The sequence below is a fragment of the Acromyrmex echinatior genome, chromosome 1 (genome assembly GCF_024713525.1).
Source record: "Acromyrmex echinatior isolate Ae372 chromosome 1, ASM2471352v2, whole genome shotgun sequence".
In the NCBI taxonomy this organism is placed as follows: Eukaryota; Metazoa; Arthropoda; class Insecta; order Hymenoptera; family Formicidae; genus Acromyrmex; species Acromyrmex echinatior.
The window spans coordinates 8,045,180-8,059,532 of NC_141852.1; the positions used below are offsets into that span (position 1 = coordinate 8,045,180).

Genomic DNA, 14,353 nt, shown 5'->3' on the forward strand with positions numbered 1-14,353 from the left:
AAATCAATGTCATTTATAGAGTGACTCTGAATCAGACGCTGGTATAACAGGGGGGAGTAGAGGCTGGGGCGGTCACTCCTCCAACAGCAGAACAAGTGGTTTGATGAGACCAACGATTAGTTCTCAAAATAAAATCAATCATCAAAATAAATTGACTTCTTCTGGTAACAATATTTCGTCAATTTTGAGAAGACGAGGAATGCAAGGAGCTTTCTCAATTGGTATTTAAATTTTCACTTTATATCAGCAATCAATATTAACGAATATTGCTGTTTACTTATATACATTTCTTTTACAGTTAATCTAAGTCAAGCAGGAAATCAAGAAGATTCGAGTTCAGAGGATACTTCATCGAATGGAAATGGAGGAAAACCGGCACTACCACCAAGACCTAGAAGTATCAGTATTGATCATTCCTCTGCTAGGTAAAAATCGGATACTTTGATAGCTTTTTTAAGCCACGATCTGAGTCACACTACTCACAATACTCAGCATTATTTATCCTTGTTTAACATTTATAAATAAATAACAAAGATAAAATTATTTTTAAATATTCTAAACGTGAATCGGACTATGGCCTTAATTAACTTTTAAGGAGGTGTTGGTCAAACATGATGGCTGAACTCCGGTGGAATTACTATATTGTTTTACTAATTTAATTTACAATACATACGTACTATAAGACGTCTACTTAGTACTAGTATTTTACATACTACAGCATTCACACGCATATATGTACACAATTTGTCAAAAAAGGTAATCTTTTAATGCCGCGTTAGACAGAGATACTAATATATTTCTCTCTTTGTTATCGAGTTTGTCAAAACTATTATCCTGCATACAAAAGTTGATTCAAATCGTCTCGCGATTCTGATTAAAGGATTTCTAGACCGAGTCAAAAAGTCCTTTACTATTTTGCAATTTCCGCAATAGCTAACAAGATATTAATTACTAAAAATCGCCGAATATTGATTTCCATTAATTTTTTACTCAAATACTATTAACTTTACAGAAAAACAAATGACAAAAATTGAACAAATTAATAAGAATCAAGGCTCAAGTGAAGTAAAAATTGCATAAAATTGTCTTGAGAGCCAGACACAAGATTTTGATGTATATAATATTATTTTATTCGATTTGACAATGATTAGACAAATGTTTCGATCCCCGCTTGAGATTCTTTTCAATGTATACAATTCAATGAGTTGATAATATATATGTTCCCTTAGTTATTATTTTATTTATTTATTAATTTTAATCCTTGCCTTGCGGCTTAGGATGGCTTCCAGTATACATTTATTTACATTTGTTCTTAATTTAATAACATCCCCTATCTTTCTTCAGTATCTATTCTTCATATCTTCCTCATACACAGCTCTATTCTCGCTCTATATATATACGTATAAATTCTTATAAACATTTGAAATATTTGAAATATTAGGTATACAAATAAGTTTCCGCCGTTTTTAATCAAAAATTAAACATTTATTGTGAAAGAACGATACATAATGTTTTATTGAAAGTATTGTCCATCGCTAGCCACTACTTTTTGCGTTTGGCACATTTGGAATCTTCATTCAATAATGCTTCCACTTCCGCGTCTTCGTACACTTTCGGCCTTCCGCTACGTTTTTTGTCTTCGATGTCAAATTCACCGTTCTTAAATTTTTGAAACTCACGACAACTTCTCTCACTTAAGGCAGCCTCACCATATGCTTCTACAAGCAATCGATGAGCCTCAGCTGCAGATTTCTTCAAATTAAAGAAGTAAATCAAAAGTTCCCGCAAATGACACTTATTCGGCTCAAAACTCAGCATTTTCGCACAAAAAAAAATATATGATGCTGATACAAAATTGCTAGTATTTCAAGATTATGTTGTTGACAGATGTCCAACCTTACGATATAATGTTTTACATCAGACAATTTTAACCATAGCTTGCTAGTCGCGCCGTCTTTTGTCAAACGACGGAAACTTATTTGTACACCTAATACACATAAATGCTATTCATTCAAAAACAAAACAGTGAAATACTTGAGATACATATAAAAGCTATTCATTCAAAAACAAAACAGTGTGTATCACACATTATAAACTTTCCTACATATAGCGTGCCTACACATAACTATTTATCACTTTGGTACTTTATGATTGCTTGGAACTGTCCTTAAAATTATACTTATATACAACTTTGCTTTCTAATCTACTTGGTGTAACAATCTGTGATAAGTCCTCACTCTTGTTTCTTTTCCCCCTCTTCTGCTTCTTTTCTTGCCTTATTTATCCTCTTCATTATCTCTATCCCTTTACCTTCTACCCCTATAAATTCTTCCATCAGCATTTAATTCTTTGTCTCCTTGCATTCCTTGAATATATGGCTCATACTCTCTTCTGCAGCATAGCAGATTCTACATCTCTTTTCTACATCCTCTCTCCAATACTGGCCTCCTTTTGTCTCGTTCTCACATCTGAATCTTGTTATTAAACTTCTTTCCTCTTTTTACCTTCCAAGTATTTTGGTAACTTTTCTAACCGTATATTTTTATAATTGCTATTATACCTTGACTCATTTATCTTTATTTGTCTTTCTTCTTTCCCTCTTCTTTCTAGTCTCTTCATGAGATCTTCTGTTATACCTTGATCTCCTGCCTCTCTTACTCTTCTTATTTGTTCCTTACTCATTCCTGCTCTTTCCAGCACTTCTCGTCTCTTCTTTTCCTAGTCACCTTTTTTTCCTTTGCTGTCCTTTTCCAACTCCTTTATACATTCTTTTATTAACTTTTTCCTCGAGTTCCCTATTCTTTTCTCGTACTTTACTGCTCTTTTGATTGCTTTAATTTTGATTTCATTTTTTTGTTTCTTCTACCAGTATATAATTAGGTGTTCTCCAATCCAGTTTTAGAATCTATTTCATGTACTTCCTTTTTATTCCGTCTAGTCTATTGTCGTCCTGCCAGCCCCACACATCCGCTCCATACAAGGCTATACTCCACCAAAGAGTTGAATATCTTCATTCTCCTTTCGAAGTTGTCTTTGAATATTTTTTCTCCATGTTCTCTTCATTGCCACTGTTGCTTTCTTTATCCTTTCTTTTATATGTTTCTCAGTTCCTCCGTTTTTCCCTAGATATTTGATTTCTTTAACTTCTTCTATTTCCTCTTCTCTCCATTTCCACTCTCTCTTTTTTGTCCTACCTCTTCCTTACTCAAATACTATTATTTTTGACTTCTCCGGGCTCAAATTCAGTCCTTTTTTTTTGTATAAACCTCTCAAATCTCTTCAGCATCTCTCTCATATCAGCTTCTTTATCTGCCAGTAGAATCACATCATCCGCATACATTATTGTCCAGCATTTCTCTTTTCCTATTATTACTCCTCCTGTCTGGCCTTTTGCCATCTCTTCCTCCAAGTCTGACATATATATTAAACAAATGTCGGGCTTAGCGGACATCCTTGTCTGAGGCCTTTTTCAGTCCAAAACTCCTTCGACTTCCTATTACCTACTTTCACTATATTCCTTGTTTTTTTATACGTCTCCATAACTTGGAGTCTGAGGTTGTTCTCTATCTGCATCTTTCTCATCATTTCATTTAGCTTCCTATCCACATTATCGAATGCAACTTTCCGCGAAAAAGGCAAACATCTTTCCTCCTTTTTTTGCTCAATTCCCTGTTAACTACGTGATTTACTATGTAGACTGCATCCATCGTTCTTCTTCCTTTTCTGAATCCATACTGTCCTTTCTTTAGTTTTTCCTCCGCTTCTTTTTCAAGTCTTCTGTTTAGGATAGTCGCGTAAATCTTATATGTCTCCATCTCTGTGTCCATTAATGTAATTCCTCTATAGTTTTTAATTTCTTCTTTATCTCCCCTTTTGTAGATAGGACAGATTAAGCCTTTGTTCCAATGGTATTCCAATAGTATTCCAATGGTTCTAATGGTATTCCTTCCCTTTTCCATACTCTGTTAATCATTTTCCAGAATTCTTCTCCGATTTCTTTGGATATAAACCTCCATGACTCATTCTTTATCTCGTCTTCTCCCGGAGTCTTTGCTTTTTTTAATTTTCTCAACACCTCTATTAACTTTTCTTTTGCAATTTCTTCTACTTCTTTTCTTCCTGTCTTTTCTTCTTCGCTTTCCTCACTTTCCTTACTTATTCAGAGTCGTTTTCTCCCGCGTGCCCCCTAGCAGCTCCATAAAATGATCTCTCCAGCTGTCCATCTGTATATCCTTGCTTGGCCCCTCTGATTTCTTTTTCCTGTACTTGTTTATATATTTCCATGCCTCTTTCTCACTTATATTTTTTATCTTTTCTTCTTCTGCTCATGCTTCTTCTGTGCTTTACACCAATTCTTCCTTTTTATCACATAATCTCCTCTGCTAATTCTTCCTTTCTTCAGTTTTCTCAGTTCTTTTCTTAACTTTTTTTTCATACTTTTCCATTCTTTATTATATCAATCTTTCTTTCCTAATTTCCATAGGAGTATTTTCTTTTTATCTTTCTTGATCGCACTTTTAATCTTTTCTTTTATCTCCATCCAAATGCTCCACGTCCTCCCACGTGCTCCTTCATTCTTTACTCTTCTCTTGACAGCTTTTTATCCCCTCTTCCGTCCAGTCACTTCTCTTTATTTCCACTTTCGTCTCTTTCCTATCTTTTTTTCTCCATTATTTGCGATTCCCGCAGCTCTACCTCTAATGGGATGTGATCTGACTCTATTCTGTTGCCTTCTTTTACCCTTTTGATTTCTTCGCATGCTCCATCATTTCCTATCACATAGTGTCTATGACCGAAAATCCTCTCTCCCTATATAAGTCCATCCTCTCTCTTCTTCGAAACTTCCATTCATTATCGCCCATCCTCTCTCTTCTATCCTTCCTATTAGTCTACGGCCCTCTTTGTTTATTATTTTATCTATTGATTTCCTGCTCTTGTTTCTCTTTTCATTTTCTTCCTCTATTACCGGTCCTCCTTCACTACCTGTCCTTGCATTCAAATCTCCTCCTATTATTAAATACTCTTCCTCTTCTTGAATATGTTCCATCAACCTTCCCATTGTTTTTTCTACCTCTTGACTATACATTGTTATTATTCTCCATTTATTTTCATTATAGACCATTTCACATTGCTGCTTCGCTTATTTCCCTAATTTCTATATTCTTTACTTTCTTGCTCACTGTAGTGATTATCCCACCTTTTGCTCTTCCTTTTTTATGTTCCTTCTTTGCCGGCACATATAATATTTCCACTTATAGTCTTTCGGCAATCTATTTTTAATTTTCTCCCACCAATTTTCTTCGTCTATCCATGTCTCCACTAATCTCACGATGTCAAATTCTTCCAGATATTCTCACATTTCTTCACATTTATTAGAGTATTCCAAAAACAAATTCTTAATCTTCTTTTTGCCTCTTCCTCGCCATCCTTTTCCTTTTCTCATTCTCTTCTTCCTCCTCTGTCTTCTTCTATTTTTCTCTCTCTCTCATTCCAGCGTAACCACTTATCTTTCACAAAAATCTTACTATAGCTTAGCTTCACATTGTTTCCTTTCTCTTTCTCCTCTTTAGCTTTTTCCTTCAATTGCTTTTGCATTTCTCTCTCTTTTCTTATTAAATCATTATCTATAAATATCCCTGCACTTAACTCTTTCTTTCTTGTCATCTCTCTTTTTTCTTCCCAGCTCTCTAATTCAGCTATTATGGTACATTTATTTTCTCTGTCCTGCATCTTATACGCCTTTTTTACTTTCACCTCTACCCTCAATTTTCTTTGACGAATTCTACAACCTGCTGTTCCATCTTGTTTCCGCCCCATTTGTTTATGCCTCTGATTACTATGTTGTTTCTCCGTCTTCCTCTATCCTTCTTTTCGCTCTCCCATTCTAGTTTTTCTATTCTTCTTTCCAGTTTTCTTCTTTCTATGTTGTGTTCTTCTTTATCTTTTCTTTTTCTTTCCTCCATCTCCAGCTTTCCTTCTTTCCATTCCTTTCTCATTTGTTCGATTTGTCCCATCATGTTTTCATTCATCTTTTCCATCCGTTTGCAAATATTTTCCTCCATCTCCTTTATCATAGGTTCCTCTCCTTTATCATAGGTTCCTCTTTTCCTGTCATATATCTCTGCATGTTTTTTTCCTTAGGTTTGTTTTTACTGCCTGTCGGTCTTCCTACCATTGGTGCCATGTGACGGCTGCTGCCGTGGACTCTTCGCTCTTCCTCCTCCAGATTGCTCTATTTTCCGCCTAACCTAGCGGCTTTCCCGAATCTGCTCAGATTTTATTCCTTCAGATTCTTCTTTTCTATACTCGCCTTCTTTTCCCGACCTTTTCTCACCTTCTTACTTTCTGATCCACTTATTATTTTTTCTTTCTCTTTCTGTTTTTCACTATTTTCTGTTACTATTCCCTCTGTCAACATACATACGTCACCACGCTCTCTATTCCTAACCGGAAGTCCATGTTTCCTTAATACAAAAATTGTTTATTTTCTTCTCATAGAGCTCTAAAAATTATATCACAAAATTTTTTGTCTTATTAAATTATGAGTCTATCATACTACAAAACGGAAATTAGCATTAGGTACTTTCCATTTGATGAGTAGACACAAACATTCTATCTTTCATGACAGAGAGTATCAAAAATAGAACAATTGCGTCGACTTGTATTACCAAATTGATAGCACCCATTTATTTTCAAATGTACTGCTATTTTCATTTGTACTAGAAAAGAAATAGTAAATATTGAAGCTTGCTTTATATAGAAAACGAGCATATAATAATACGGTATATATTAAAAAATATACATACATATACATATATGTATAATGTGTCGAAGTAATACTATTTTTCTTGAATTAAGCAATGATAATGTAATCAATGAGAGAATTGGTTGGATTAAAGTTTTTAAACCAAAACAGTGAACTATAATTAAAACTTGCACAATAGTATTTAATAAAATAATCTTGAAAATGTATGTTAAAATCAAGCTCGTCAGAGAATGTATATATTAAAGCAGATATTTATTTAAATTACAATAATAAGTATAAATTATTTATATACAGTATTTATTTGATTAGTTTAAGTCTACCTGGTACAACGGTAAGAAGATCTGGATCAGCAATCATCACGAATGGCCGGAGTGGTGTTAGCGCAATCGGACAAGACGGAAATAGGATATCTGCGGCAAGTAAAAATCAATTAGAGCCTAGTCCACACGAACTACCAGTTAAAGATACCGATCGTGCTATCGACGTAACTAGTGTTAAATGTGAGTATACCAAAATTGTTATTAAACGCACAGTATTGTAATTATTCTTCCATTACTAAAAAATCTAAATCTACAAAATAATAAGCATCGAAATACAATTTTCGGATATTCTTCCGAATGAAATACCTGAATGAATTGAAACTTTACAGATAATATTGTTTTACAATATATAGTGATTATTTATGAGGATTCCATCTTTGAGTTTTCTATAGTTTAAAAGGTAAAAAATAATTTTAAAAATTATGACGGTGTGCCAAATGTGGAGATGACCTTTCCGATTACTTTCACCTTGACATATGTTGTCGAAGTCAGTGACCTCCAAGAAAGTTTAGTTGTCGCTCGTCATTTGTTGAAAGTTATTAACAAAAAAAGTTTAAGAAATAATGTCTTATTTCTACTATTTACAATATTAAGAATTACTCCACACTTCCCTGCATAAGAGCCTTGGACTTCCACACAAAGCGAGGTTCATCTACTTTCTCTCTGCCTAGAATCTTCTCTAGGTAGAGCAGGGGATGGTGTGGACCTCACTTCGCATGGAAAATCGAACGCTCCTTGGCAGAAGGAGAGGTGGGGTAGGCCTCACTTCGCGTGGAAAGTTTAACTCCCTTATGTAAGAAGGGAGGTTGAAGAGTAGATAAGACTATTCAACAGTAGAAAGACTATTAAGTAGTCCCTAATATTGCATATAACAGAAAGATATTATTTCTTAACGTTCTTTGTTAATAATTTTTTAACAGATAACTAGCAATAGCTAAAATCTCTGACTTGTGGTTATGACCTTGAACATATATCAACATCAGAGTCGTCGGAAAGATCTTCCCAATCGGCATAATAGCCCTCAAATCTTTTGTCGGCATTAATAGGATTAATCATGACTTGGTCAAATTCCTTATAAATGTTCTAGGTTAGGTTTAGTTTTAATTATTAAATATATCTGATGTTGTCTAATTATTAATTATTAAATATATCTGTGTTATAATGTATTTATGTATGGAATTATTTTTATAAATTTCTTCTTTTAATTTTTTTATTATTTAAAATATAGAAAACCCGAAGATAGGATTTTTATAAATAATTACTACAGGGTCATTAATAACCAAGGGTGTCCCAGAATGCCGCCAAATATTTCGTGTGCTGGTAAAGCAACCTAAACTGAATCAAAAAGTTCTCTTCCATTTTGCAATTTTCGCAATAATTAACAAGATATATTAACTACTAAAAATCGCTGAATATTGATTTTAAATAATTTTTTATTCAAATACTATCAATTTTACAAAAAACAGTAATAACAAGACATAAATAACAAGACATAAATTATTTATTTTCTTCTTAGAGTTCTGAGAATTTTTTCAGAATTTGTTAATACTGTATTTTCTCATGTTAATAAAAATAGCTGCCAATATATAAGAAAATGCAGTACTAAAAAGTTGATAAAAAATTCTGCAAAGATTCTTGGAGTTCTATGAAAAGAAAGTAAATAATTTTTGTCTCTTGCTGTTTTTCTATAAAGTTGACTAGTACTTGTAAAAAATTATTTTAAAACTAATATTCGGTTATCTTTAAAAATTAATATCTTGTTAACTATAGCGAAAATTGCAAAATAAAGGTAAAAAACTTTTTGAACTTTTTGACTCTCAGTTTAGTCCATTCTACCAGCGTATGAAATATTTGGTGGTCATTCTGGGACACTCTGTAACAATATTAGCTGTAAAGTTTCATCTCAGTTGGAAGAGTGTTTCATTCGGAAGTTCTCAATTTTCTTTCCAATTTGAAATTTATATAATTGCAGATGTATTTATACAGAGTGTGATGGTCTGCACGATTGTCAGACATTTCCGACAATTATAATAAAAGAAAAGGTCGGAAGGTGAATATTCATTTGTTTCATGCAGACAACACATACGTCAAAAGTTAAAAAAATTTTTAATGAAAAAATCAAAATCATCTTAAATTTTTTAAATAGTATTAGGTGTAGTAAAAAGAAACCCATTATTTTTCCAATAGATGGCTTTAGTAATCTATATCTCGTCTACGCGTGATACAGATTACTAAAGCCATCTATTGGAAAAATAATGGATTTCTTTTTATTACACCTAATATATAATTTTTTTCTATAATATATTATAATATTATAAGGGTCTTCAAGATGAATTCAACGCACTATCGAGAATGTGTGTGAAGTTGGCACTTTATTTTTTGACACCCGCAATAATTCTATTAGGTGTATGACTTTGCTCATTCGGTTTTCGTATAGATGGCTTTAGCGGTAAGTGGTAATCGAAATAAATAGATCATAGACGTCACACAATAAACTTGGGAATCTGTCAACATAATCCCATAGAAACATTAGTCGATTTGTGTCTGCATCATGAAGTTATTCTCGATTGAAAATGTCAGTTTACGAGCCAAATTCTTGTCATTTGCGGGAGGTTTTAATTTTCTGCTTCAATATGAAGAAATCTGCGGCTGAGGCTCATCGAATGCTTTCAAATATTTATGGTGAAGCCGCTATTAGTGAAAGAACGTGTCATAAGTGGTTTCAACACTTCAAGAACGGTGAAGACCAGGATAGCGGTGGAAGAGAGAAGATTTTCGAAGATGCAGAATTGAAGGCATTACTTGATCAAGACTCTTGTCAAAATCAAAAAGAATTGGCACGATCATTAGGAGTGACTCAATCAGCCATTTCAAAACGTCTCAAAGCCATGGGAATGATTCAGAAGCAAAGAAATTGGGTGCCGTACGAGTTGAAGCTGAGAGATGTTGAACGACGTTTGTTTGCTTGTGAACAGCTGCTTGAAAGGCAAAGACGGAAGGGCTTTCTGCATCGCATTGTAACTGGGGACGAAAAATGGGTTCATTACGATAATCCCAAGCGCAGAAAATCATGGGGAGTTCCCGGCCATGCTTTCACGTCGACCAAACCGAATATTCACGGCTCCAAGATCATGCTCTGTATTTGGTGAGACCAGCTCGGCGTAGTATATTATGAGCTTAAAACCGACTGAAACAATCACAGGCGATCAGTATCGAACACAATTGATGCGTTTGAGCCGAGCATTGAAAGACAAACGGCCGCAATACAACGAGAGACACGATAAAGTGATTTTGCAGCATGACAATGCTCGACCCCATGTTGCGAAAGTGGTCAAGACATATTTGGAAACGTTGAAATGGGAAGTCCTACCCCACCCGCCGTATTCTCCAGACGTTGCTCCCTCTGACTATCACTTGTTTCGATCAATGGCACACGACCTAGCTGACCAGCACTTCCGGTCTTATGAAGAAGTCAAAAATTGGATCGCCTCAAAAGATGATTAGTTTTTTCGACGCGGGATTCGTATGCTGCCCGAAAGATGGGAAAAAGTAGTGGCCAGCGATGGACAATACTTTGAATCATAAATGTATAACCAGTTTATTACAATAAAGCCTCGAATTTCGGAAAAAAACCGCATAAGCAAAGTCATACGCCTTATATAGTTTTTGATAGGTTTTAGAAATAGTTCCGTTGATTTAGCGTTAAAAAAAGCCAGTGCTCAAATTAAAAAATTATTTAAAAATAATTTAAAAATTATTTAAAAATACGTAAAGACTGTAACTCTGAACAAAACTTATAGAAAGCGTCGGAACTATTGTAGAACTATCGGAAAATGCCAAAAAGTTGGCTGAAACTGGCTATTAAGAGGTACTTCACTCTTGACGTGCGCGGGTTTAATTATTACTTAAAAATACTTAGAGGACGGAATTATTTCTAAAATCTATCAGGAACTACAGAACCATTGTAAGTGCCAATGGAACTTGTATCAAAACTTGCGGTGCCAAAAGATGAGATATCAACTTCATATACGTTTATTGAGAATGTCACTTTCATTAATGTTTTATCGATTTTATTGATATTTAATATCAAATATTATTCGCAACATTATTTGTAACAGCAATATTTATAGCTCTGAAATGTACACGAAAAGGTTTTCTAGCCTATAATGTACGAGTTCAAAATTATTTTAGAGATATCTTTAGAAATCGTGTTATAAGCAGAGGATTTGTTTTTTGTGGCTGAACCAGTGTACACTTTTGGAACTTAAAGTGAGATATGTTTAATATTAGGTGAAAGCGAGAAAGAGAGTTCTAGTGCAGGACTGTCAATAAAAGTGACATTCTCGATAGTGCATTGAATTCACCTTGAAAATTCCTACATATTATGGAAAAAAATTGTATGGTCATTTAAAAAATTCAAGATAATCTTGATCGAAAAAAACCTATTTCTTTTATCTCGCATGTTGTAGCCTGCATGAAATAGATAAATATTTAATTTCCAACTTTTTCTTTTAAAGAGATCCTAAAAAGTCGCCTGTATTACTGACTAAACCATATAAATTTTGTATAACAATTACTTTTTTCCTCTTTTCAAATTCGAAAATCCTTTTCCAGGCCTAACGTATATACATTAATATGTGTCTATGAGGTGAAGTTTATGCTGAGAATGTAAAAAAATTTCAAAATTAATCTTTACTATTTCTTAGTCCAATATATCCAGAACTGTCATATCGTGACAATATTTGCTTCGTATAAAAACCATGCAATCTGTACTTCCACAGACTAATAGTTTGCATGAAAAAACAACGTAGATTTTTTTAAATTGAACTTAGACGTCTAATTAAAAACGTTATTGTTATACGAAAAATGTGCAGGTATGGCGTGAGTGAGATTGATGTAATAGTATATAATGTGTCAGTGACACGTAAATCATCTGTGTGTATATTCTACTTACACTATGACCAATCGTCTTTAAGATCCCCTTAACTATTGAAAGTGTCTAAAAAAATCATGTAGAACATTACGTTAAACACCTTGTATGCAATCATTATCTATTGATGAATACATCTATGTTATATAGTAGATATCTAACATTATACATACATCTAACATTTTTTATTCTTGCAGTAGGCATGGATAAAATAGGTAATTAAAAAAGATATCTACTAATGATATAATTTCGTTGTATCAAAAAAGAAATTTCTTACAATGAAAAATAAAATGATCGCCGCCACACTATATATCGGATACATTTCTCTTTAACATTTACTACATGTGAAGTAGTATTTTTCGATTTATTGGATTTTAACTCAGCATTGGATAGTGCAGCGTATAATCCTTTGCCAACTACCTCTAAGGTCTGACCTTTGTGTAATAAAAAATCTGCTATTTGTTTGAAATCGGGTATACTAGAGCCTATTAAGGCTTGTTTGCTATTCTTTCATTGTCAATGTATCTAACTTGGTTCATATCTAATACATCAATATATTAAGCATCTGTCGGTCGGCCTAGTGCTTTTAATGCTTTTGTACACTTCAACCTATCATTTACGATTTGCTTTAATAATACTCGATTTTTCTTATGCTGATTCTACAAGTGAGTTTGTAATCGAAAATCTTAGGTTGCCGTCATGCGACGTAACTTGCGTCAACCAATGAAATCATATCAAATTGTATCAGATGCTTTATTCTAGTTGAAACGATTTGATTGGCTGACGTAAGTTACGTTTACGCAAATTATGTTTGGCACTCTTAGTCTTAATCGATGAAGTTGATCAATTAGCGTTAGTTGTACAAGTTGGTTACTAATCAACTTTACCGATAAGACTTAGGACTCTCGACTACCGAGTCATTGTAAAATCAGCATTAGAAATACTAAGTAACTCAAAGATAGTCTTAACGTGTTTGCGTATTATAACGCGCTTGTTACTAAAATTCTCTCCATACTTGTAATTTTTTTCTTAGAATTTATCCTGAAAATATAGTAGTCCTGGGACAACATTGTATTTCGAAGAATTTTGTGTAAATTTCTCTCATTCATTAATAAAACTATAATAAAATATAAAATAAGTTTGATTAATTTTACTGAGATATATGATAAAAATCTTTAAAATATTGTATTGTATCACACTACCATATTTTTAGGATAAATTAAAAAAAAATTATCTCCATATATCGTTCCTTGAACATCGATCAGGCATTCGCACAATTGCTTTCGGTGATTTCTAATGAGTGTACCACCTCCGCTGCTTCGCTAATCAAAGATGATTTGAAATAATGGGATCGTTGTATGTTAGATAATGTTATATTAGTGAATTAATAAATGAAGGTATCGTGAAAGGGCATCCACTCGTCACAGCACCCAGAAGATGTCGGTAATACTATCTTGGGCAAACGAACATTTCCGTCTGTGCGCGATCGCGACGTCGAACTATTTGAAGATGTCGGTAACTTGACGTTATCTTCACTTATAATTAACTATATTCTGCTACTCTACGTGAAAAATGCAATCTTAAAACCTTTATTTGACGCTTTGTTCTGATCCAATAATTCTAATTCTGATTGTATCTATTGAATTCTCGTTGAGTCTTATTTAATCAAGTCTTAGCTTGCGCGACATTTTCTGATGTGATATCCATGAACTCAATGTAATTTTTGCCGCGTGCTGTTTTTATATTAGCGCGTTTTCTTTTCAATAGTATTATCTTTTTTTCGTCTCATCTTGATTGATAACTTAAATATATGACTAACCTCGTGTTTGGCTATTTTGGTACAACTTACCAAATATTGTGGTTTTCAACTACCGTTGTATGATATATGTTTTGCTGTTATCGAAATCTCCAGATCCTCTGTGTCCGATAATTTATTCTTGCGTGCGGATCATCTAATTGCTTTTAGTGTCGAATTTACAATTACCCTTGATGATTTGGATCGAACAATGTTGAATGTTTCACATAATATACATAGATATACATAGATATATGTTAATATCCAGTGATATTTTTTAACGTTTATTAGAATGTGATCTTTACAAAATGAGAAATAAAGTATTTTCTCTTTATGACTTTATACGTAATACAAAAACGAAGCCATACAAAAACTCTATCGACATTTATCGGTAAAGAGCTACCTTATGTTCTTAGGCACTACGGTATTCAAAAAATTGGTTCTTGTTTTTGATTTCTTATGGATTTGAATGTATAACATTAAAGAATACAGAAACTATGCGTTTCGCGGGTTATCTCTGTATCCAGGGCCCTATTCTTGAA

General features: G+C 33.5%; 1 protein-coding gene and 2 pseudogenes across 9 annotated transcripts in view; 1 reads left to right on the top strand and 2 right to left on the bottom strand.

Moving 5' to 3' along the window:
• Positions 1-14,353, top strand: part of Wdr62 (WD repeat domain 62) — a 55,133-nt gene that overhangs the window by 37,774 nt on the left and 3,006 nt on the right. For 8 of the 9 annotated variants that reach the window (XM_087408447.1, XM_087408484.1, XM_087408402.1 and 5 more), the window contains 4 exons: positions 20-221; positions 299-425; positions 7,076-7,266; positions 12,214-12,231. In XM_087408447.1, coding sequence (XP_087264573.1) covers positions 20-221; positions 299-425; positions 7,076-7,266; positions 12,214-12,231 — 538 coding nt within the window. The remainder of the gene's footprint in view (positions 1-19; positions 222-298; positions 426-7,075; positions 7,267-12,213; positions 12,232-14,353) is intronic. The other variant, XM_087408515.1, reaches the window with a different exon arrangement.
• On the bottom strand, positions 448-4,351 carry LOC147910920 (uncharacterized; annotated as a pseudogene).
• On the bottom strand, positions 4,489-7,062 carry LOC147910921 (uncharacterized; annotated as a pseudogene).